At 48.0% G+C, this 23,981-nt stretch overlaps 1 protein-coding gene across 1 annotated transcript; it reads right to left on the reverse strand.

The window, feature by feature from the left end:
* Positions 1-6,592: 6,592 nt before the first annotated feature.
* On the reverse strand, positions 6,593-21,112 carry LOC138859692 (titin homolog). Its single transcript, XM_070115523.1, has 26 exons — positions 20,998-21,112; positions 20,007-20,242; positions 19,288-19,547; positions 18,386-18,600; positions 17,279-17,618; positions 16,592-16,832; positions 16,046-16,552; positions 15,663-15,959; positions 15,301-15,615; positions 14,615-14,932; positions 14,009-14,455; positions 13,612-13,960; positions 13,405-13,574; positions 13,075-13,371; positions 12,838-12,996; positions 12,305-12,547; positions 11,999-12,184; positions 11,424-11,531; positions 11,009-11,269; positions 10,586-10,771; positions 10,065-10,301; positions 9,847-9,975; positions 9,409-9,714; positions 8,767-9,372; positions 6,996-8,313; positions 6,593-6,864 (listed from the first exon to the last, which is right to left on the reverse strand). Exons 1-26 carry the CDS (start codon positions 21,110-21,112, stop codon positions 6,593-6,595), a joined length of 8,118 nt encoding a protein of 2,705 aa, XP_069971624.1.
* Between the last annotated feature and the right edge of the window lie 2,869 nt (positions 21,113-23,981).

Below are 23,981 nucleotides of genomic sequence, written 5' to 3' on the forward strand. Positions count from 1 at the left end.
TGAGGCCCAACAACTCTGATCGCCAAATGTTGCCACTCGACACTAGACTGCAGCCCCCCTCAGCTCTCTCTCTCTCTGTTCTTTTAAAATCGGATTTATAATAGAATGTTTCATGAAATCAACAATATATAAGCCAGTTTTCCGTTGAACACAAATGCATTTTATCATTAAACTCTCGCGCGAGGACTAGATAGTCAACAAAGGCTGACATTCAGTGCTCAATACATTATGAAGATAAGCCGATATTAGCATCGGCTTGAAACCATGATAATGGCTTCTGTTTGACAGAAGCCTGTTTTGCATGTAATGGACTTTGATAGCAAACGCACACACATACATGCATGTGTGTGTATTACTAAATATCTACATATATACACATATGTGTAAACGTGCATATATACTTATTTAGAGGTAGATGGATTGATAGATACAGAGATAAATAGACAGATAGAAATATAGATGGACAGATAGATGGTATAAATGTATATATATATATATATATATATATATATATATACATATATATATATATATATATATATCTATATATATATATATATATATATATATATATACATATATATATATATATACATACATACATACATTTATATATATATATATATATATATATATATATATATATATATATATATATATATATATATATATATATATATATATATATATATGTATGTATGTATGTGTACACACACACATACACACATACATACATACATATATATATATATATATATATATATATATATATATATATATATATATATATATGTATGTATGTATGTGCACACACACACACACAAACACACACACACACACACACATATATATATATGTGTGTGTGTGTGTGTGTGTGTGTGTGTGTGTGTGTGTGAGTGAATCTCCGAAGAGATTCACGCCAGACTGTGTTATACCATTAGATAGTAAATATCTTCACCTTCAATTTATTGTATTGAACAAGTCCCAACTGATATCATTCCCCAAAAAATAATAACGCCAGCACTAGCACACAATCCTTACCCACCTGTCTCCAAAGAGATTCTGGCCGCGCTAGACAGTGTTGAAGATTACAGTCTCGAATGTTGCCCCCATATAACATAAACATACAAAATATTCTATCCAGCAATCCCTGTACATGCAATGTTATTTATTCGTCTATCAGCTATGAAACACTGAATTTTACTATATTCCAAAACCTAAAACATATCAGCAGTGTGGCTCTAAATAAATATTTTATATGTATAGAAAATCAATTTTAATGCCAAATCATAGATAAATAGTATATATATTTGTATATTAACATCTATATGTATACACAGACAAATACACACACACTCACATACACACATATATATGTGTATATATTTTTTCTTTTTCTTTTTGATCTAAGTATATATATACATATTTAAGAATATATATAGATAACATATATGCATATATATATATATATATATATATATATATATATATATATATATATATATATATATATATATATATATATATATATATATATAAATTTATATATATTTATGTATATGCACACACACACACACACACACACACACACACACACACACACACACACACACACACACACACATATATATATATATATATATATATATGTAAAGAGATCTTGATTACTGGCCTGGGCCCTCCACCAGTACAACCTTTTGCGGATCATTGTTGTTCAGATTTAATATTGGTTTAAAGGAAAATAAAATATAATATCCAGATTGATTACTAGATTTCACGCACACTGCACACACAATACAAAATTATATTTAAAAAAATGTAAACCCGCAAAATAAGTCACATATGATAAAGCAATTAAATTATCATATTCCCTTATTTTAGTGCATTTATGATTATGCATGATTACCTTAAAGTTCACCATTTCCTCACAAGAACTCACGTACAGTCCGGGTGTGATACGTCTCACTTTCTTTCTCTCATCACTTCCTCTCCTCTTCTCTGCCCTCAGACTTATGGCATCTTCTCCTCACTCCTCACGCCTCAAGCCTTACGCAGGCTGAAGGGCGTACTTTATGGCGTGGCTCAACAATTTTCCAATGCACACCGGAAACCCGAGGATTTGTAAGAGTTCTGGTTGATTGCCCCCTCGGGTGGGTGTGTCTCGTCTGGGCAGCTGTGAGTGTGAATGGGACGTCACAGTAAGGGATTCCCCGGGACATTCATTGTTTTATTTTCATCTGTTGTTGCATGTGATTTTCTTTTTATATTTTATTTGCACATTACTCTAGTTCAATTTATTTGCTTTGGTCACATTTTTTTTTTTTTCGTTGGTCACGGAATGAATATTGGTCACTCATTAGGTCACTTGCTTATTAAGAAATAATTACAATGGTTACATAGAAAACAATATATATAATGTATGAATAACAAAAAACACACACCACATTCAACATTCATTTACTCATTCAATATTTTATTTCATTTGAATACATATATCCTCACATACATACGACACTGCTTCACGGGGCTTCGTTCAGACTTCGACTCGCACACTTATTCACTCCTAGCTGTCGCTACGCTCACGTAGGATAACTGTCATTTAACTTTGTTTATTACAGCCATTCTGATTTCATATCTGAATAGAACAATTTTTCATCTTTTGCATGATGGATACACATTTTTTAAAATTTGACCTACTTTTTGTGAATATTTTATGTAGACGACTTTTTGAATACCAAATCTGACTTGGAACAATCTCTCATCTCTTACATGGTGAATGCACATTTTTCGAATTCGATCTCCTTTTTTTATTTGTTACGTAAACGACTTTTTGAACACCATAGAAGGAGCGTATTATATATATATATATATATATATATATATATATATATATATATATATATATATATATATATATATATATATATATATATATATATATATATATATATGTATGTATATCTACATACATACATACATACATATATATATATATATATATATATATATATATATATATATATATATATATATATATATATATTCCACACGAGCACATGTAAATATTGCAAATCCTTATTGCATCACGAAATAGATGTACTATTCAGCTACAAAACAAGCCCATATTACCTTGAATTTGGACTAAAAATGTGTGTGGTACATGTAAAAATGTAGAGTACAGAAATATCGTGATTCTTTTTTTTTTTTTTTTTTTTTTTTTGCATTATATAAAATATATGAAACAGGCTTAGATGATATAATTATTTATTATTTACTTTTATTGTTGCGCTCATGGGTTTTACATGTAATAATATGTTTTAGAGGCAAGGATCCCAGGCCATGTAACTCTACGGGATAAAACCCCAGCCATTCACACTAAAACCCGTGAAATACAGATATACAAATACAGGGAGGTGTCAAACTATGTAAGATATATAAGTATATACAGATAATTTCCTTGTATTCTATGACCTTATGTTTTTATATATTGTTACTTCCGTTTGATTATTATTTCTTTGTTATGTTTGTATGATAATTTAAAAAATATATAAACAGATTTTAATGAGATATTTACCATATGTGTGTCTTAGCCTCATTTAGCCTAGGTAGAGAACAAAAAGGTCAAAACGCTGTCCTGTCTACCCGCCGAGAAGGCCTTTATTATGACCCGAGAATCATGTTCTGTTTACAACAGGAAAATGTAACAAATATAACATTGTTGATGGTGCTGTGTTGTGTGTAGTGCATTATTGATTAGGGGTATTATTCATTGTTTTTGTAATAGTTTAACAGAATTATTTGTGTATATTTGAAGTGTTCGTAATGGGGTTTTGTTAAATAAATTATCAAACTTTACTTACTTTTTATTTTTTCCCATTAAAGTAAAAATACAAAAGTACAAAAAGAAATTAAAATATCTAAGGTAAGTGAATCAATATATAATTCTAATATCTTGACTAAGCTAAGTGAGGGCGTGGTAGCCTAGTGGTTAGAGGATCGGACTTTGGATTCGTCGACAAATCCTAATTCGAGGGTTCGAGAAGATCTTGACTAAGCCAAGTGGATATATTTCTAATATCTAAGCTAACTAAACCTACGGGAAAACACCAATTCTATATATTCTGCTAAATTAAAAATATATAATGAATCTGGAAAATGAATTAAATATATCATAGTGCAAGGCATTAAAGCCTAATGCATCAATTTATTATTGATTTGTAGTTTACATCTTTCCTTTAGACTAGGACTTAATCTCGTCAACCAAAAACCGTAATACTATTTATATATAATTACATATATGTATATAAGTACATACATGTGTAAGTACATACATTTGTGTATATATGTGTTTATGTGTATGTGTATGTGTATATATTTATATAATTGGGTGTGTGTGTATATCTACATATGTATAAATGTATAGATATTTGTGTATGTATGTACACACACACACACACACACACACACACACACACACACACACACACACACATATATATATATATATATATATATATATATATATATATATATATATATATATATACATATTCATATATGTATGCATATATATATACATATATATATATATATATATATATATATATATATATATATATATATATATATATATATATATATACATATTCATATATGTATGCATATATATATACATATATATATAATATATATATATACATATATATATATATATATATATATATATATATATATATATATATATATATATATTCATATTTATATTTATATATACACATATATGCATATGTATATATATATATATATATATATATATATATATATATATATATATATTATATATATATTATATATATGTATATATATATATACATATATGTATATACATATATACAATATGTATACATATATATGTATATATTTGTGTATATACACACACACACACACACTCATATATATATATATATATATATATATATATATATATATATATATATATATATATATATATATATATATATATATATATATATATATATATATGCGTGTGTGTGTGTATTTATAATATATACATATATGTGTGTGTGTTTGCGTGTGTGTGTGTGTGTGTGTGTGTGTGTGTGTCTGTATGCATCTATAGATCTATCCATATATATAGGTATAGATAGAGATAGACATGTATGTTTATAAATATAAAGAACTACGTGTGTATGTATATATATGTATATATATATATATATATATATATATATATATATATATATATATATATATATATATATATATATATATATATATATATATATATATATATATATATATATATATTGATATATTGATATCTCTCAGTACACACACATATAGATAGATATGTGTGGTTGTATGTGTTTGTGTATGTATCTGTGTCTATGTGCGTGTGCGTGTGTATATAAACACATGCCTGTGTATGTATGAATATATATACACATGTATATAAGCCTATCGTATACACAAGCATCTACATGCATATGCACATTTGCACACGCAGGCTTTAGCCAAGAACATGCCTTTGATAAATGTCTCTGCATATTCTTCTCAATACTTCCCTTTATATGCAAATACGGCCCGAGTGACAGCAGCGTCCCTTTGTCTCCTGCTCTCGCTCATTTCCATCCTCCATGTTGAATCTGTTGCAGGAACCATGCATCTGGATATCTCGACTGAATAAGTGGCTGTATTTGCATTGTCTTTCCAGCAAAGGAAAAGGGGCCCTGGAATAACAAGCATTGGAACCAGTGTGATACCATTATGTAGAGTGTGATTTAATGGTGATTTTAGAACGGAGTGTACATTTTTCAGAGTGGGGAAAATGAGAAAAAATGCATGCGTGTTTGAGAGAGAGAGAGAGAGAAAGAGAAAGGGGGGGGGGTAAAAAGTTCATGTCAAAATCTATTGAGAGAATTCAGATATAATTTGCATGCTTGTGTGTATGGGTGTGTTTTATTGTATATGTGCATGTGTAAGTGTATGTGTAATATCACATAGTACGTAACACGCCTTCGCGTCGCAAAGATCTCAGAAAGAAAGGTGTGAAACTATTTCCGTTTCACCCTAGAGAGAATTTCTGCGTGTCCCTGCGCGTGATTTCGGTTCCCCTTTCATTTGCATCAGTGATTTCCAGTATTCCAACTATCGAAGCAACTTGAAATAAACCAAGATGATTTTCTGGACTTACGTTCTGTCATTTTTATGTCATTACCACTATTACTTAAAATCTACGGTGATGAGTTTTTGAGTGCCAGACTTTAAATGGGATAATGTAGTTTAAAAATGGGATAATGTAGTTTAATTTCTGTGAAGAGGGACAGCTAAAACTTCTAACATGACTTTACATTGGAAGTAAGATCTTCAGTATCTAAATAGATTTAATAAGGGCAATAAGGTAAATTAAAGCATCTGTATAATAATGGAGGCTTCATATAATTTTCAAGGTTATAGCATTTTTTTCTTTTTACTGGCTAAACCTTTTTATATCATCAAAGTTTGTTGTAAACCTTCATTTACAGTATATAGGTAAATTCATCATGGAAACCCAAACTAGAGGGTAAGAGCTTTAACCTCCTCGACGGCAGTAGCAGGAACCTCCCACTGGAACATCCTCCTCGACAGAAAGAGCTTTAACCTCCTTCTCGACGGCAGGAGCTGATACCTCCTCCTTGACGGCAAGAGCTTTAACCTCCTCGACGGCAGGAGCTGATACCTTCTCCTTGACGGCAGGAGCTGAAATCTCCTTGACGGCAGGAGCTGAAACCTCCTCAACGGCAGGAGCTGGTACCTCCTCGACGGAAGGAGCTCGACCTTCCTCCTCGACGGAAGGAGCTGGAACTTCCTCGACGACAGGAGGGGGAACCTCCCCTTGGAGCTTCCTCCTCGACGGCAGTAGTTAGTACCTCCTCGATGGCAGGAGCTTTAAACTTCTCGACGGCAGGAGCTGAAACCTCGACGGCAGATGGTACCTCCTCGACAGCAGGTGGAACTTCCCCATGGAGCTTCCTCCTCGTCGGATGGAGCTGGTACCTCCTCGACGGCCAATAGCTGAATCCTCCTCCTGGAGGAGCTGCTACCTCCTCGACGACAGGAGATGGTACCTCCTCCTCGACGGCAGGAGATGGACCCTCCTCCTCGAAGGCAGGAGTAGGACCTCCTCGACGGCAGGGGTTTTAACCTCCTCGACGGCAGGAGCTTTAACCTCCTCCTCGACGGCAGGAGTTTTAACCCCCACGACGGCAGGAGCTGAAACCTCCTCGAAGGGAAGGAGGTGATGCCTCCCCCTGGAGCTTTCTCCTCGACGGCAGTTGGTACCTCCTCAACGGCAAGAGCCGAAACCTCCTCCTCGACGGCAAGAGCCGAAACCTCCTCCTCGACGGCAGGAGCTGAAACCTCCTCCTCGACGGCAGAAGCTGAAACTTCCCCCTCGACGGCAGAAGCTGAAACCTCCTCATCGACGGCAGGAGTCTTATCTTCCTCAACGGCAGGAACTGAAACCTCCACGAAGGCAGGAGCTGAAACCTCCTCGACGGAAAGAGCTGGTACATCCTCCTCGACGACAGGAGTTTTAATCTCCTCGACGGCAGGAATTGGTACATCCTCCTCGATGGCAGATGGTACCTCCTCCTCGAGGGCAGGAACTTTAACCTCCTCGACGGCAGGAGCTTTAATCTCCTCCTCGACGGCATGAGCTGAAACCTCCTCCTCGACGGCAGGAGCTTTAACCTCATCCTCGACGGCAGCAGCTTTAACCTCCTCGACAGCAGGAACTTTAACCTCCTCCTCGACGGCAGGATCTTTAACCTCCTCGAAGTCAGGAGTCTTAACCTCCTCGACGGCAGGAGCTTTAACCTCCTCCTCGACGGCAGGAGCTTTAACTTTCTCCTCGACAGCAGGAGGTGGTATTTCCTCCTCGACGTCAGGAGTCTTAACCTTCTCCTTGACGGCAGCTTTAATCTCCTCGACGGCAGGATCTTTAACCTCCTCGACGGCAGGGGTTTTAACCTCGTCGACGGCAGGAGCTTTAACCTCCTCCTCGACGTCAGGAGTCTTAACCTCCTCGACGGCAGGAGTCTTAACCTTCTCCTTGACGGCAGGAGCTTTAATCTCCTCGACGGCAGGAGCTTTAACCTCCTCGACGGCAGGAGTCTTAACCTCCTCCTCGACGGCAGAAACTTTAAGCTCCTCCTCGATGGCAGGAGCTTTAAGCTCCTCAACGGCAAGAGATGAACCCTCCTCCTCGACGGCAAGAGCTGGTACTTCCTCCTCGACGGCAGGAGTTTTAATCTCCTCGACGGCAGGAGCTTTAATCTCCTCCTCGACGGCAGGAGCTTTAACCTCCTCCTCGACGGCAGGAGCTTTAACCTCCTCCTCGACGGCAGGAGCTTTAATCTCCTCCTCGACGGCAGGAGCTTTAATCTCCTCCTCGACGGCAGGAGCTTTAACCTCCTCCTCGACGGCAGGAGCTTTAACCTCCTCCTCGACGGCAAGAGCTTTAATCTCCTCCTCGACGGCAGGAGCTTTAACCTCCTCCTCGACGGCAAGAGCTTTAATCTCCTCCTCGACGGCAGGAGCTTTAATCTCCTCCTCGACCGCAGGAGCTTTAACCTCCTCCTCGACGACAGGAGCTTTAACCTCCTCCTCGACGGCAGGAGCTTTAACCTCCTCGACGGCAGGAGCTTTAACCTCCTCCTCGACGGCAAGAGCTTTAATCTCCTCCTCGACGGCAGGAGCTTTAACCTCCTCCTCGACGACAGGAGCTTTAACCTCCTCCTCGACGGCATGAGCTTTAACCTCCTCCTCGACGGCAAGAGCTTTAATCTGCTCCTCGACGGCAGGAGCTTTAATCTCCTCGACGGCAGGAGCTTTAATCTCCTCCTCGACGGCAGGAGCTTTAACCTCCTCGACGGCAGGAGCTTTAACCTCCTCGACGGCAAGAGCTTTAAGCTCCTCCTCGACGGAAGAAGCTTTAAGCTCCTCCTCGACGACAGGAGCTGAAACCTTCTCGACAGCAAGAGTTGAAACCTTCTCCTCAACTACAGGAGGTGGTACTTCCTCCTCGACGTTAGGAGTCTTAACCTCCTCGACGGCAGGAGTTTTACCCTCCTCCTCGACGGCAGGAGCTTTAACCTCATCCTCGACGGCAGCAGCTTTAACCTCCTCCTCGACTACAGGAGCTGTACCCTCCTCCTCGACGGCAAGAGCTGGTACTTCCTCCTCGACGGCAGGAGTCTTAACCTTATCCTTGACGGCAGGAGCTTTAACCTCCTCCTCGATGGAAGGAGCTTTAACCTCCTCCTCGACGGCAGAAGATTTAACCTCCTCGACGGCAGGAGCTGAAACCTCCTCCTCGATGGCAGGAGCTTTAAGCTTCTACTCGACAGCAGGAGCTGAACCCTCCTCCTCGACGGCAAGAGCTGGTACTTCCTCCTCGACGGCAGGAGTCTTGACCTCCTTGACGGTACGAGCTTTAACATCCTCCTCGACGGCAGGAGCTTTAATCTCCTCCTCTACGGTACGAGCTTTAACATCCTCCTCGACGGCAGGAGCTTTAATCTCCTCCTCGATGGCAGGAGATTTAACCTCCCCGACGGCAGGTGCTGAAACCTCCTCCTCGACGGCAGGAGCTGAAACCTCCTCCTCGACGGCAGGAGCTATAACCTCCTCCTCGACGGTAGGATCTGAAACCTCCTCGACAGCAGGAGCTTAAACCTCCTCCTCAACTACAGGAGGTGGTACTTCCTCCTGGACGTTAGGAGCTTTAACCTCCTCCTCGACGGTAGGAGATTTACCCTCCTACTCGACGGCAGGAGCTTTAACCTCATCCTCGACGGCAGCAGCGTTAACCTCCTCCTCGACGGCAGGAACTGAACCCTCCTCGACGGAAAGAGCTGGTACTTCCTCCTCGACGGCAGGAGTCTTAACCATCTTGACGGCAGGAGCTTTAACCTACTCCTCGACGGTAGGAGCTGAAACCTCCTCCTCGAAGCTGAAGCCTTCTCCTCGACAGGAGGAGCTGAAACCCCCTCCTCGACTACAGGAGGTGAACCTTCTTCGACGGCAGGAGTCTTAACCTCCTCGACAGCAGAAGCTGAAACCTCCTCGTCTATAGAAGGTGGTACTTCCTCCTCGACGTCAGTTTTAACCTCCTCGACGGCAGGAGCTTTAACCTCCTCCTCGACAGCAGGAGCTGAAACCTCCTCCTCGACGGCAGGAGCTTTAACCTCCTCCTCGACAGCAGGAGCTGAAACCTCCTCGACGTCAGGAGTCTTAACCTACTCGACGGCAGGAGCTTTAACCTCCTCTTCGACAGCAGGAGCTGAAACCTCCTCCTCCACGGCAGGAGCTGAAACCTCCTCGACGGCAGGAGCTGGAACCTCCTCCTCGACGGCAGGAGCTGCCACCTCCTCCTTGACGTCAGCAATTACTACCTCTTCCTCGACGGCAGGGGCTGCTACCTCCTCCTCGACGGCAGGAGCTGAAACCTCCTCGACGGCAGGAGCTGAAACCTCCTCCTCGAAGGAGCTGCTACCTCCTCCTCGACGGCAGGAGCTGCTACCTCCTCCTCGACGGCAGGAGCTGCTACCTCCTCCTCGACGGCAGGAACTATAAGCTCCTCCTCGATGGCAGAAGCTTTAAGCTCCTCCACGATGGCAGAAGCTTTTAGCTCCTCCTCGACGGCATGAGCTTTAACCTCCTCCTCGACGGCAGGAGCTTTAACCTCCTCGACGGCAGGAGCTGAAACCTTCTCGACAGCAGGAGCTTAAACCTCCTCCTCAACTACAGGTGGTACTTCCTCCTCGACAGCAGGAGCTGAAACCTTCTCCTTGACGGCAGGAGCTTTAACCTCCTCCTCGACGGCAGGAGCTGCTACCTCCTCCTCGACGGCAGGAGCTGCTACCTCCTCCTCGACGGCAGGAGCTGGAACCTCCTCCTCGACGGCAGGAGCTGCTACCTCCTCCTCGACGGCAGGAGCTGGAACCTCCTCCTCGACGGCAGGAGCTGAAACCTCCTCCTCGACGGCAGGAGCTGGAAACTCTTCCTCGACAGCAGGAGCTGACACCTCCTCGACGGATGGAGCTGCTACCTCCTCCTCGACGGATGGAGCTGCTACCTCCTCCTCGAAGGCAGGAGCTGAAACCTCCGCGACGGCAAGAACTGAAACCTCCTGGACGGCAAGAGCTGAAACCACCTCCTCGACGGCAGGAGCTGGATCTTCCTCCTCGACGGCAGGAGCTGCTACCTTCTCCTCGACGACAGGAGCTTTAACCTCTTCCTCGAAGGAGCTGCTACCTCCTCCTCGACGGCAGGAGCTGGATCTTCCTCCTCGACGGCAGGAGCTGCTACCTTCTCCTCGACGACAGGAGCTTTAACCTCTTCCTCGAAGGAGCTGCTACCTCCTCCTCGACGGCAGGAGCTGCTACCTCCTCCTCGACGTCAGCAGCTACTACCTCTTCCTCGACGGCAGGAGCTGAAACCTCCTCCTCGACGGCAGGAGCTGCTACCTCCTCGACGGCAGGAGCTTTTACCTCCTCCTCGACGGCAGGAGCTGGAACCTCCTCCTCGACGGCAGGAGCTGGAACCTCCTCCTCGACGGCAGGAGCTGGAACCTCCTCCTCGACGGCAGGAGCTGGAACCTCCTCCTCGACGGCAGGAGCTGGAACCTCCTCCTCGACGGCAGGAGCTGGAACCTCCTCCTCGACGGCAGGAGCTGAAACCTCCTCGAAGGAGCTGCTACCTCCTCCTCGACGGCAGGAGCTGCTACCTTCTCCTCGACGGCAGGAGCTGGAACCTCCTCGACGGCAGGAGCTGGAACCTCCTCGACGGCAGGAGCTACTACCTCCTCCTCGACGGCAGGAGCTGCTACCTCCTCGACGGCAGAAGCTGCAACCTCTTCCTCGACGGCAGGAACTTTAACCTCCTCCTCGACGGCAGGAGCTGCTACCTCCTACTCGACGGCAGAAGCTGCTACCTCCTCCTCGACGGCAGGAGCTGCTACCTCCTCCTCGACGGCAGGAACTTTAAGCTCCTCCTCGATGGCAGAAGCTTTAATCTCCTCCTCGACGGCAGGAGCTTTAATCTCCTCATCGACGGCAGGAGCTTTAATCTCCTCCTCGACGGCAGGAGATTTAACCTCCTCGACGGCATGAGCTTTAACCTCCTCGACGGCAGGAGCTTTAATCTCCTCCTCGACGGCAGGAGCTTTAAACTCCTCCTCGACGGCAGGAGATTTAACCTCCTCGACGGCAAGAGTATTAACCTCCTCGACGGCAGGTGCTTTAATCTCCTCCTCGACGGCAGGAGCTTTAATCTCCTCCTCGACGGCAGGAGCTTTAAACTCGACTACAGGAGGTGAACTCTCCTCCTCGACAACACGAGGTGAACCCTCCTCCTCGACGACAAGAGCTAGTACTTCCTCCTCGACGTCAGGAGTCTTAACCTTCTCCTTGACGGCAGGAGCTTTAACCTCCTCCTCGACGGCAGGAGCTACTACCTCCTCCTCGACGGCAGGAGCTGCTACCTCCTCCTTGACGGCAGGAGCTGGAATCTCCTCCTCGACGGCAGGAGCTTTAACCTCTTCCTCGACGGCAGGAACTTTAACCTCCTCCTCGACGGCAGGAGCTGCTACCTCCTCCTCGACGGCAGAAGCTGCTACCTCCTCCTCGACGGCAGGAGCTGCTACCTCCTCTTCGACGGCAGGAGCTGAAATCTCCTCCTCGACGGAAAGAGCTGAAACCTCCTCCTCGACGGCAGGAGCACCTACCTCCTCTTCGACGGCAGGAGCTGAAACCTCCTCCTCGACGGCAAGACCTGAAACCTCCTCGAAGGAGCTGCTACCTCCTCGACGGCAGGAGCTGAAACCACCTCCTCGACGGCAGGAGCTGGAACTTCCTCCTCAACGGCAGGAGCTTTAACCTCCTCCTCGACGGCAGGAGCTTTAACCTCCTCCTCGACGGCAGGAGCTTTAACCTCCTCGACGGCAGGAGTCTTAACCTCCTCCTCGACGGCAGGAACTTTAAGCTCCTCCTCGACGGCAGGAGCTGCTACCTTCTCCTCGACGGCAGGAGCTGCTACCTCCTCCTCGACGGCAGGAACTTTAACCTCCTCCTCGACGGTAGGAGCTGGAACTTCCTCCTCGACGGCAGGAGCTGGAACTTCTTCCTCGACGGCAGGAGCTTTAACCTCCTCCTCGACGGCAGGAGCTGCTACCTCCTCCTCGACGGCAGGAACTGGAACCTCCCCAACGGCAGGAGCTTTAAACTCCTCTTCGACGGCAGGAGCTGGAACCTCCTCCACGAAGGCAGGAGTTGGAACTTCCTCCTCGACGGCAGGAGATTTAACCTCCTAGACGGTAGGAGCTGAAACCTCCTCGACTACAGGAGGTGAAACCTCCTCCTCGACGGCAGGAGCTGGAACCTCCTCGACTACATGAGGTGAACCCTCCTCCTCGACTACAGGAGGTGAACCATCCTCCTCGTCTACAGGAGGTGAACCCTCCTCCTCGACTACAGGAGGTGAACCCTCCTCCTCGACGACAAGAGCTCGTACTTCATCCTCGACGTCAGGAGTGGCAGGAGCTGCTACCTTCCTCGACTTCCTCCTCGACGTCAGGAGCTTTAACTTCCTCGACGGCAGGAGACTTAACCTCCTCGACGGTAGGAAATCTAACCTCCTCCTCGATGGCAGAAGCTTTAAGCTTCTCCTCGACGGCAGGAGCTGAATCCTCCTCCTCGACGGCAAGAGCTGGTACTTCCTCCTCGACGGCAGGGGTCTTAATCTCCTCGACGGCATGAGCTTTAACTTCCTCTTCGACGGCAGGAGCTTTAATCTCCTCCTCGACGGCAGGAGCTTTAATCTCCTCCTCGACGGCAGATTTCACCTCCTCGACGGCAAGAGATTTAATCTCCTCCTCGACGGCAGGAGCTTTAATCTCCTCCTCGACGGCAGGATCTTAAACCTCCTCAACGAAAGGAGGTGGTACTTCCTCCTCGACGGCAGCAGCTTTAACCTCCTCCTCGACGGCAGGAGCTTTAATCTCCTTCTCGACGGCAGGAGATTTAACCTCCTCGACGGAAGGAGTATTAATCTCCTCGACGGCAGGAGCTGAAACCTCCTCGACTACAGGTGAACCCTCCTCCTCGACGACAAGAGCTGGTACTTCCTCCTCGACGTCAGGAGTCTTAACCTTCTCCTTGACGGCAGGAGCTTTAACTTCATCCTCGACGGCAGGAGCTGCTACTTCCTCCTCGACGGCAGGAGCTGCTACCTCCTCCTCGACGGCAAGAGCTGGTACTTCCTTCTCGACGGCAGGGGTCTTAATCTCCTCGACGGCATGAGCTTTAACCTCCTCCTCGTCGGCATGAGCTTTAACCTCCTCCTCGACGGCAGGAGCTTTAATCTCCTCCTCGACGGCAGGTGCTTTAATCTCCTCCTCGACGGCAGGAGCTTTAATCTCCTCCTCGACGGCAGGAGCTGCTACCTCCTCCTCGACGGCAGGAGCTTTAACCTCCTCCTCGACGGCAGGAGCATTAATCTCCTCCTCGACGGCAGGAGCTTTAAACTTCTCCTCGACGGCAGGAGATTTAACCTCCTCGACGGCAAGAGTATTAACCTCCTCGACGGCAGGAGCTTTAACCTCCTCCTCGAGGGTAGGAGCTTTAACCTCTTCCTCGACGGCAGGAGCTTTAACCTCCTCCTCGAGGGTAGGAGCTTTAACCTCCTCCTCGACGGCAGGAGCTGAAACTTCCTCCTCGACTACAGGAGGTGAACCCTCCTCCTCGACGACAAGAGTTAGTACTTCCTCCTCGATGTCAGGAGTCTTAACCTTCTCCTTGACGGCAGGAGCTTTAACCTCCTCCTCGACGGCAGGAGCTGCTACCTCCTCCTCGACGGCAGGAGCTGCTACCTCCTCCTCGACGGCAGGAGCTGCTACCTCTTCCTCGACGGCAGGAACTTTAACCTCCTCCTCGACGGCAGGAGCTGCTACCTCCTCCTCGACGGCAGGAGCTGCTACCTCCTCCTCGACGGCAGGAGCTGAAATCTCCTCCTCGACGGCAAGAGCTGCAACCTCCTCCTCGACGGCAGGAGCTCCTACCTCCTCTTCGACGGCAGGAGCTGAAACCTCCTCCTCGACGGCAAGACCTGAAACCTCCTCCTCGAAGGAGCTGCTACCTCCTCGACGGCAGGAGCTGAAACCACCTCCTCGACGGCAGGAGCTGGAACTTCCTCCTCGACGGCAGGAGCTGGAACTTCCTCAACGGCAGGAGCTTTAACATCCTCCTCGACGGCAGGAGCTTTAACCTCCTCCTCGACGGCAGGAGCTTTAACCTCCTCGACGGAAGGACCTGAAACCTCCTCCTCGACGGCAATCGCTTTAAACTTCTCCTCGACGGCAGGAGCTGGAACCTCCTCCACGAAGGCAGGAGTTGGAATTTCCTCCTCGACGGCAGGAGCTTTAACCTCCTCCTCGACGGCAGGAGATTTAACCTCCTCGACTACAGGAGGTGAACCCTCCTCGACTAAAGGAGGTAAACCCTCCTCCTCGACGACAAGAGCTCGTACATCCTCCTCGACGGCAGGAGCTGCTACCTTCTCGACGGCAGGAGCTTTAACTTCTCGACGGCAGGAGTCTTAACCTCCTCCTCGACGGCAGGAACTTTAAGCTCCTCCTCGACGGCAGGAGCTGCTACCTCCTTCTCGACGGCAGGAACTTTAACCTCCTCCTCGACGGTAGGAGCTGGAACTTCCTCCTCGACGGCAGGAGCTGGAACTTCCTCCTCGACGGTAGGAGCTTTAACCTCCTCCTCGACGGCAGGAGCTGCTACCTCCTCCTCGACGGCAGGAGCTGGTACCTCCCCGACGGCAGGAGCTTTAAACTCCTCTTCGACGGCAGGAGCTGGAACCTCCTCCACGAAGGCTGGAGTTGGAACTTCCTCCTCGACGGTAGGAGTTTAACCTCCTCCTCGACGGCAGAAGATTTAACCTCCTAGACGGTAGGAGCTGAAACCTCCTCGACTACAGGAGGTGAAACCTCCTCCTCGACGGCAGGAGCTGGAACCTCCTCGACTACATGAGGTGAACCCTCCTCCTCGACTACAGGAGGTGAACCCTCCTCGTCTACAGGAGGTGAACCCTCCTCCTCGACGACAAGAGCTCGTACTTCCTCCTCGACGTCAGGAGTCTTAACCTCCTCGACGGCAGGAGCTTTAACTTCCTCGACGGCAGGAGACTTAACCTCCTCGACGGTAGGAAATCTAACCTCCTCCTCGATGGCAGAAGTTTTAAGCTCCTCCTCGACGGCAGGAGCTGAATCCTCCTCCTCGACGGCAAGAGCTGGTACTTCCTCCTCGACGGCAGGGGTCTTAATCTCCTCGACGGCATGAGCTTTAACTTCCTCTTCGACGGCAGGAGTTTTAATCTCCTCCTCGACGGCAGGAGCTTTAATCTCCTCCTCGACGGCAGGAGATTTCACCTCCTCGACGGCAGGAGATTTAATCTCCTCCTCGACGGCAGGAGCTTTAATCTCCTCCTCGACGGCAGGATCTTAAACTTCCTCCTCAACTACAGAAGGTGGTACTTCCTCCTCGACATTAGGAGTCTTAACCTCCTCGACGGCAGGAGCTTCAACCTCCTCCTCGACGGCAGGAGCTTTAACCTCCTCCTCGACGGCAGGAAATTTAACCTCCTCCTCGACGGCAGGAGCTGGAACCTCCTCCTCGACGGCAGGAGCTTTAACTCCTCCTTGACGGCAGGAGCTGAAACCTCCTCGGTGGCAGGAGCTGCTACCTCCTCCTCGACAGTAGGAGCTGGAACCTCCTCGACGGCAGAGGCTGAAACCTCCTCCTCGACGGCAGGAGCTGGAACATCCTCCTCGACGGCAGGAGCTGCTACCTCCCCCTCGACGGCAGGAGCTGCTACCTCCTCCTCGACGGCAGGAGCTGCTACCTCCTCCTCGACGGCAGGAGCTGAAACCTCCTCGACGGTAGGAGCTGAAACCTCCTCGAAGGAGCTGCTACCTCCTCCTCGACGGCAGGAGCTGAAACCTCCTCCTCGGAGCTGCTACCTCCTCCTCGACGGCAGGAGCTGGAACTTCCTCCTCGACGGCAGGAGCTGGAACTTCCTCCTCGACGGCAGGAGCTGGAACTTCCTCCTCGACGGCAGGAGCTGGAACTTCCTCCTCGACGGCAGGAGCTGAAACCTCCTCCTCGACGGCAAGAGCTGCTACCTCCTCCTCGACGGCAGGAACTTTAACCTCCTCCTCGACGGCAGGAGCTGGAACCTCCTCCTCGACGGCAGGAACATTAACTCCTCAACGGCAGGAGCTGAAACCTCCTCGATGGCAGGAGCTGGAACATCCTCCTCGACGGCAGGAGCTGCTACCTCCTCCTCGACGGCTGGAGCTGCTACCTCTTCCTCGACGTCAGGAACTTTAACCTCCTCCTCGACTGCAGGAGCTGGAACCTCCTCCTCGACGGCAGGAGCTTTAACTCCTCCTTGACGGCAGGAGCTGAAACCTCCACGATGGCAGGAGCTGCTACCTCCTCCTCGACAGTAGGAGCTGGAACCTCCTCGACGGCAGAGGCTGAAACCTCCTCCTCGACGGCAGGAGCTGGAACATCCTCCTCGACGGCAGGAGCTGCTACCTCCTCGACGGCAGGAGCTGCTACCTCCTCCTCGACGGCAGGAGCTGCTACCTCCTCCTCGACGGCAGGAGCTGAAACCTCCTCGACGGCAGGAGCTGAAACCTCCTCGAAGGAGCTGCTACCTCCTCCTCGACGGCAGGAGCTGAAACCTCCTCCTCGGAGCTGCTACCTCCTCCTCGACGGCAGGAGCTGGAACTTCCTCCTCGACGGCAGGAGCTGGAACTTCCTCCTCGACGGCAGGAGCTGAAACCTCCTCCTCGACGGCAAGAGCTGCTACCTCCTCCTCGACGGCAGGAACTTTAACCTCCTCCTCGACGGCAGGAGCTGGAACCTCCTCCTCGACGGCAGGATCTTTAACTCCTCCTCAACGGTAGGATCTGAAACCTCCTCGATGGCAGGAGCTGCTACCTCCTCGACGGCAGGAGCTGCTACCTCCTCCTCGACGGCAGGAGCAGGAACCTCCTCGACGGCAGGAGCTTCTACCTCCTCCTCGACGGCAGGAGCTGAAACCTCCTCGAAGGAGCTGCTACCTCCTCCTCGACGGCAGGAGCTGCTACCTCCTCCTCGACGGCAGGAGCTGCTACCTCCTCCTCGACGGCAGGAGCTGAAACCTCCTCGACGGCAGGAGCTGAAACCTCCTCGAAGGAGCTGCTACCTCCTCCTCCTCGACGGCAGGAGCTGCTACCTCCTCCTCGACGGCAGGAGCTGAAACCTACTCCTCGACGGCAAGAACTGAACCCTCCTCTTCGAAGGAGCTGCTACCTCCTCGACGGCAGGAGCTGAAACCACCTCCTCGACGGCAGGAGCTGCTACCTCCTCGACGGCAGGAGCTGATACCTCCTCGACGACAGGAGCTGAAACCTCCTCCTCGAAGGAGCTGCTATTTCCTCCTCCACGACAGGAGCTGCCACCTCCTCCTCGACAGCAGGAGCTGGAACCTCCTCGAAGGAGCTGCTACCTCCTCCTCGACGGCAGGAGCTGAAATCTCCTCCTCGACGGCAGGGGCTGCTACCTCCTCCTCGACGGCAGGAGCTGAAACCTCCTCCTCGAAGGAGCTGCTACCTCCTCCTCGACGGCTGGAGCTGCTGCTACCTGCTCCTCGAAGGAGCTACTTCCTTGACGGCAGGAGCTGAAACCACCTCCTCGACGGCAGATGCTGCTACCTTCTCCTCGACGGCAGGAGCTGAAACCTCCTCGACGGCAGGAGCTGAAACCTCCTCCTCGAAGGAGCTGCTACCTCCTCCTCGACGGCAGGAGCTGGAACTTCCTCCTCGACGGCAGGAGCTGCTACCTCCTCCTCGACGGCAGGAGCTGACACCTCCTCCTCGAAGGAGCTGCTACCTCCTCCTCGACGGCTGGAGCTGCTGCTGCCTCCTCGACGGCAGGAGCTGAAACCTCTTCCTCGACGGCAAGAACTGCAAAATCGAAGGAGCTGCTACCTCCTCGACGGCAAGAGCTGAAACCACCTCCTCGACGGCAGGAACTGCTACCTCCTCGACGGCAGGAGCTGAAACCTCCTCCTCGACGAAAGGAGCTGAAACCTCCTCCTCGAAGGAGCTGCTACCTCCTCCTCGACGGCAGGAGCTGTAACCTCCTCCTCGACGGCAGGAACTTTAACCTCCTCCTCGACGGCAGGAGCTGGAACCTCCTCCTCGACGGCAGGAGCTTTAACTCCTCCTTGACGGCAGGAGCTGAAACCTCCTCGGTGGCAGGAGCTGCTACCTCCTCCTCGACGGTAGGAGCTGGAACCTCGTCGACGGCAGAGGCTGAAACCTCCTCGACGGCAGGAGCTGGAACATCCTCCTCGACGGCAGGAGCCGCTACCTCCCTCTCGACGGCAGGAGCTGCTACCTCCTCCTCGACGGCAGGAGCTGCTACCTCCTCCTCGACGGCAGGAGATGAAACCTCCTCGACGGCAGGAGCTGAAACCTCCACGAAGGAGCTGCTACCTCCTCCTCGACGGCAGAAGCTGAAACCTCCTCCTCGGAGCTGCTACCTCCTCCTCGACGGCAGGAGCTGGAACTTCCTCCTCGACGGCAGGAGCTGGAACTTCCTCCTCGACGGCAGGAGCTGGAACTTCCTCCTCGACGGCAGGAGCTGAAACCTCCTCCTCGACGGCAGGAGCTGGAACCTCCTCCTCGACGGCAGGAACTTTAACCTCCTCCTCGACGGCAGGAGCTGGAACCTCCTCTTCGACGGCAGGATCTTTAATTCCTCCTCGACGGCAGGAGCTGAAACCTCCTCGATGGCAGGAGCTGCTACCTCCTCGACGGCAGGAGCTGCTACCTCCTCCTCGACGGCAGGAGCTGGAACCTCCTCGACGGCAGAGGCTGAAACCTCCTCCTCGACGGCAGGAGCTGGAACCTCCTCCTCGACGGCAGGAGCTGCTACCTCCTCCTCGACGTCAGCAATTACTACCTCTACCTCGACGGCAGGAGCTGAAACATCCTCCTCGACGGCAGGAGCTGCTACCTCCTCCTCGACGGCAGTGGATGCTACCTCCTCCTCGACGGCAGGAGCTGAAACCTCCTCGACGGCAGGAGCTGAAACCTCCTCCTCGAAGGAGCTGCTACCTTCTCCTCCACGACAGGAGCTGCTATCTCCTCGACAGCAGGAGCTGGAACCTCCTCCTCGAAGGAGCTGCTACCTCCTCCTCGACGGCAGGAGCTGAAAACTCCTCGACGGCAGGAGCTGCTACCTCCTCCTCGACGGCAGGAGCTGAAATCTCCTCCTCGACGGCAGGGGCTGCTACCTCCTCCTCGACGGCAGGAGCTGAAACCTCCTCCTCGAAGCAGCTGCTACCTCCTCCTCCACGGCAGGAGCTGGAACCTCCTCCTCGACGGCAGGAGCTGGAACCTCCTCCTCGACGGCAGGAGCTGAAACCTCCTCCTCGACGGCAGGAGCTGCTACCTCCTCCTCGACGGCAGGAGCTGCAACCTCCTCCTCGACGGCAGGAGCTGCTACCTCCTCGACGGCAGGAGCTGGAACCTCCTCCTCGAAGGAGCTGCTAGCTCCTCCTCGACGGCAGGAGCTGCTACCTCCTCCTCGACGGTAGGAGCTGGAACTTCCTCCTCGACGGCAGGAGCTGCTACCTCCTCCTCGACGGCAGGAGCTGCTACCTCCTCCTCGACGGCAGGAGCTGCTACCTCCTCCTCGACGGCAGGAGCTGCTACCTCCTCCTCGACGGCAGGAGCTGCTACCTCCTCCTCGACGGCAGGAGCTGCGTCCTCCTCCTCGAAGGTAGTAGCTGAAACCTCCTCCTCGACGTCAGGAACTTTAACCTCCTCCTCGACGGCAGGAACTTTAACCTCCTACTCGACGGCAGGACTTTTAACCTCCTCCTCGACGGCAGGAGTTTTAACCTCCTCGACGGCAGGAACTTTAACCTCCTCGAAGGCAGGAGCTGGAATGTCCAGCCCGGGACCAGTCTCACTGGAAGTCATGTGGACACTGATCTATATGTGTTCATATACCTTATATACATACCTTCATATCGACATGTAATTGTTTTTCGTCTGTCCACGGGGTCTGAGAGTGAAAATAAGCTACGTGACCCCGTAGAGTTATTTCGCAGATTTAAAAAGACGGTTTTCATGGTCCAGGACGGCCCGGCCGCGCGGAGAAAAATGTGCGTTTGGTACCCGTCCGACTGTAGAAAAAGTAATTCTTTCGACATATATTGTACGTTATAAAACCCCATTACAGCAACAATAATAGGTAAATGATTGATAATTATATCAAATACAAGTATTCTGTACATGATTTGTCACGTAAAATGTAAACATAATAAAAAGGAAAAAGATCGCGATTATTAGGTCCTTCACATTTTTATGCATAGCACAAGTATTTTTGGTCTGAATTTAAAGTATTATGGCTCATTTTGTAGCTGAATAATAGTTCTATTACATGCTGCCATGAGGATTTGCAATATTTTCATGTGGTTCTTGTAAAAATGACATGTTTTCAAAATCTCCTATTAGGGTGTTAAAATAGCCACCGGAAAATATTCACCAAAAAAAAAAAATAAATAAATAAATAAAATAAGGTAAACCTCAAAATTGGCTTCTGCATATAATAGTAGAAAGATGGTTCTATTCAAACAAGAAATCAGAATTGCTGCACGTAACGGTTTCTCAAAATCTTACGTATATTCCAGTGGTGGCAGTGATCTGGGGGTCTATATGCCTACATTGATAATTTTTTTAAAATTCTCAAAAATCAAAACAAAAAAAAACAAAAGCAAAAAAAACATACAGCCATTCTGATTTCATGTCTGAATAGAACTATCTTTCTACTGTTATATGCAGAAGTTGACCTTACTTTTTTGAGGTGGGGTGAATATTTACCGGTGACTATTTTAACACTGCAATAGGAAATTTTTAAAACAAATGTCACTTTTACAAGAACAACATGAAAATATTGCAAATCCTTATGGCAGCATGTGATAGAACTATTATTCAGCTACAAAATGAGCCATAATACGTTAAAATCGGACCGAAAATGCGTGTGCTATGTGTAAAAATGCGAAGGACCTAATAATCCCGGTCTTTATTTCTTTTTATTATGTTTATATTTCACATGACAAATCATGTACAGAATACTTATATTTGATATAATTATCTATCATTTACCTATTATGGATGCTCTAATGGGGTTTTACAACATATAATATTTGTCGAAAGAATTACTTTTTCTCCAGTCGGACGGGTACCAAACGCACACTTTTCCCCGCGCGGCCGGGCCGTCCTGGACCATGAAAATCGTCTTTTTAAATCTGCGGAAAAACTCTGCGGGATCACGTAGCCAATTTTCACTCTCAGACCCTGTGGAAAGACGAAAAACAATTACATGGTGATGTGAAGGTATGTATAAAAGGTATATGAGCACATATAGATCTTTTTCGTGTACCTCATAACCTTTTGTTTATCCATATTGTTACTTCCGTTTGTTTCTTTGTTTGTTTGTTGATTGTTTATTTTGTGTGTGTGTTTTCTAATATTTCTAAAAGTTATGAACACATTTTGACAGGATTTTAACCAAAGGTGAGTTTTAACCTAACTTAGACGCTTATTGCAGTTTGGTGGTGATGCGGACCATGGTTTGGATCCAGGATTTTTTTTTTCTAACTCGATAAGTTATGAAAAGATTTGAGGTTTGTCATAGCCTAATTAATATTCCATAAAATTTTGGTGGTGATCCCGTACATGTGGCAAAACTACCCCCCATGGGGAGGGGGGAGGATTGCATTTTCGAAATGTTTTGCTCATATGAATGACATATGTTTAGTTATTGTATGGAAAATTTCTTCATTATCGTTTTTTGTATGCTTGTCGGGTTTTTTTAATTATTGCAAAAAAAGAAGGTTGGTCTCATCTTATGTGAAATTTGATAAGCTTTCAGAAAATAACCCATTTTTTTTTTATTATCTCTAATCATTGCGTCACAATTGCCGATTTTCTAAGCTAACATCAAAAAAGTAATATTTCAGTCGACATCGAAAGTCGCTGCTACCACCTAAAAAATAACCGTCGGGCCTTGAAATTTTCAGGGGAGAACCGGGGGCCTAGAAACTCCTTGAAAAAGCAGTAAAGTCAATTTCGGCAAGAGGGGCGAAAATCGCCGAAAAATCACCAGAAGGTCCCCTTAAACAAGGAAAAGGGGGCCGTCAGGCTGCCCACTGGTCTATTTCGTGTTTAAGTGATTGAGGTTTATAATTCATATAGATTTGATTTCCGATTCACTACACGCGTCCCGTTCTCAACCAGACCGTGAGACATCTGATGTCTCTTTGTACCCGCGTATCCGGTGTTTAATACTACGGGGCCACATAGCCAATTTTCACACTCAGACTCCCGTGTAAAGCAATATACAAGTAGAGGGCGGTTTATAAATGTGTATATAAGGTATGTAAGAATATATAGATCATTTTCGTGGATCCAATGACCTTTTGTTTATATTATAACTACCATTTATGTGTTTATTATTTCGGTCGACATCGAAAAGGGCTGCTAGCACCTATAAAATAACGGTCGGGCCTCGGACCTTGAAATTTTCAGGGGAGAATTGGAGGCCATGAAGCTCCTTGAAAATTCATTAAACTGGATTTCGGCAAGATGGGCGAAAAACGCCGAAAAATGACCAGACGATCCCCCTAAACAAAGCTACGGGCTTTGTTCCCAGGACCCTTACTATTTAGCCTGGTTGATACAGTGTATACTAGTAGTACAGTGGGAGCATGCAGCAATGAAAGCCATTATCTTACTTCTTTGCAAACATCACAGTAAATTGTATTCATATATATATATATATATA

Source organism: Penaeus vannamei, chromosome 3 (genome assembly GCF_042767895.1).
Source record: "Penaeus vannamei isolate JL-2024 chromosome 3, ASM4276789v1, whole genome shotgun sequence".
Lineage (NCBI taxonomy): Eukaryota > Metazoa > Arthropoda > Malacostraca > Decapoda > Penaeidae > Penaeus > Penaeus vannamei.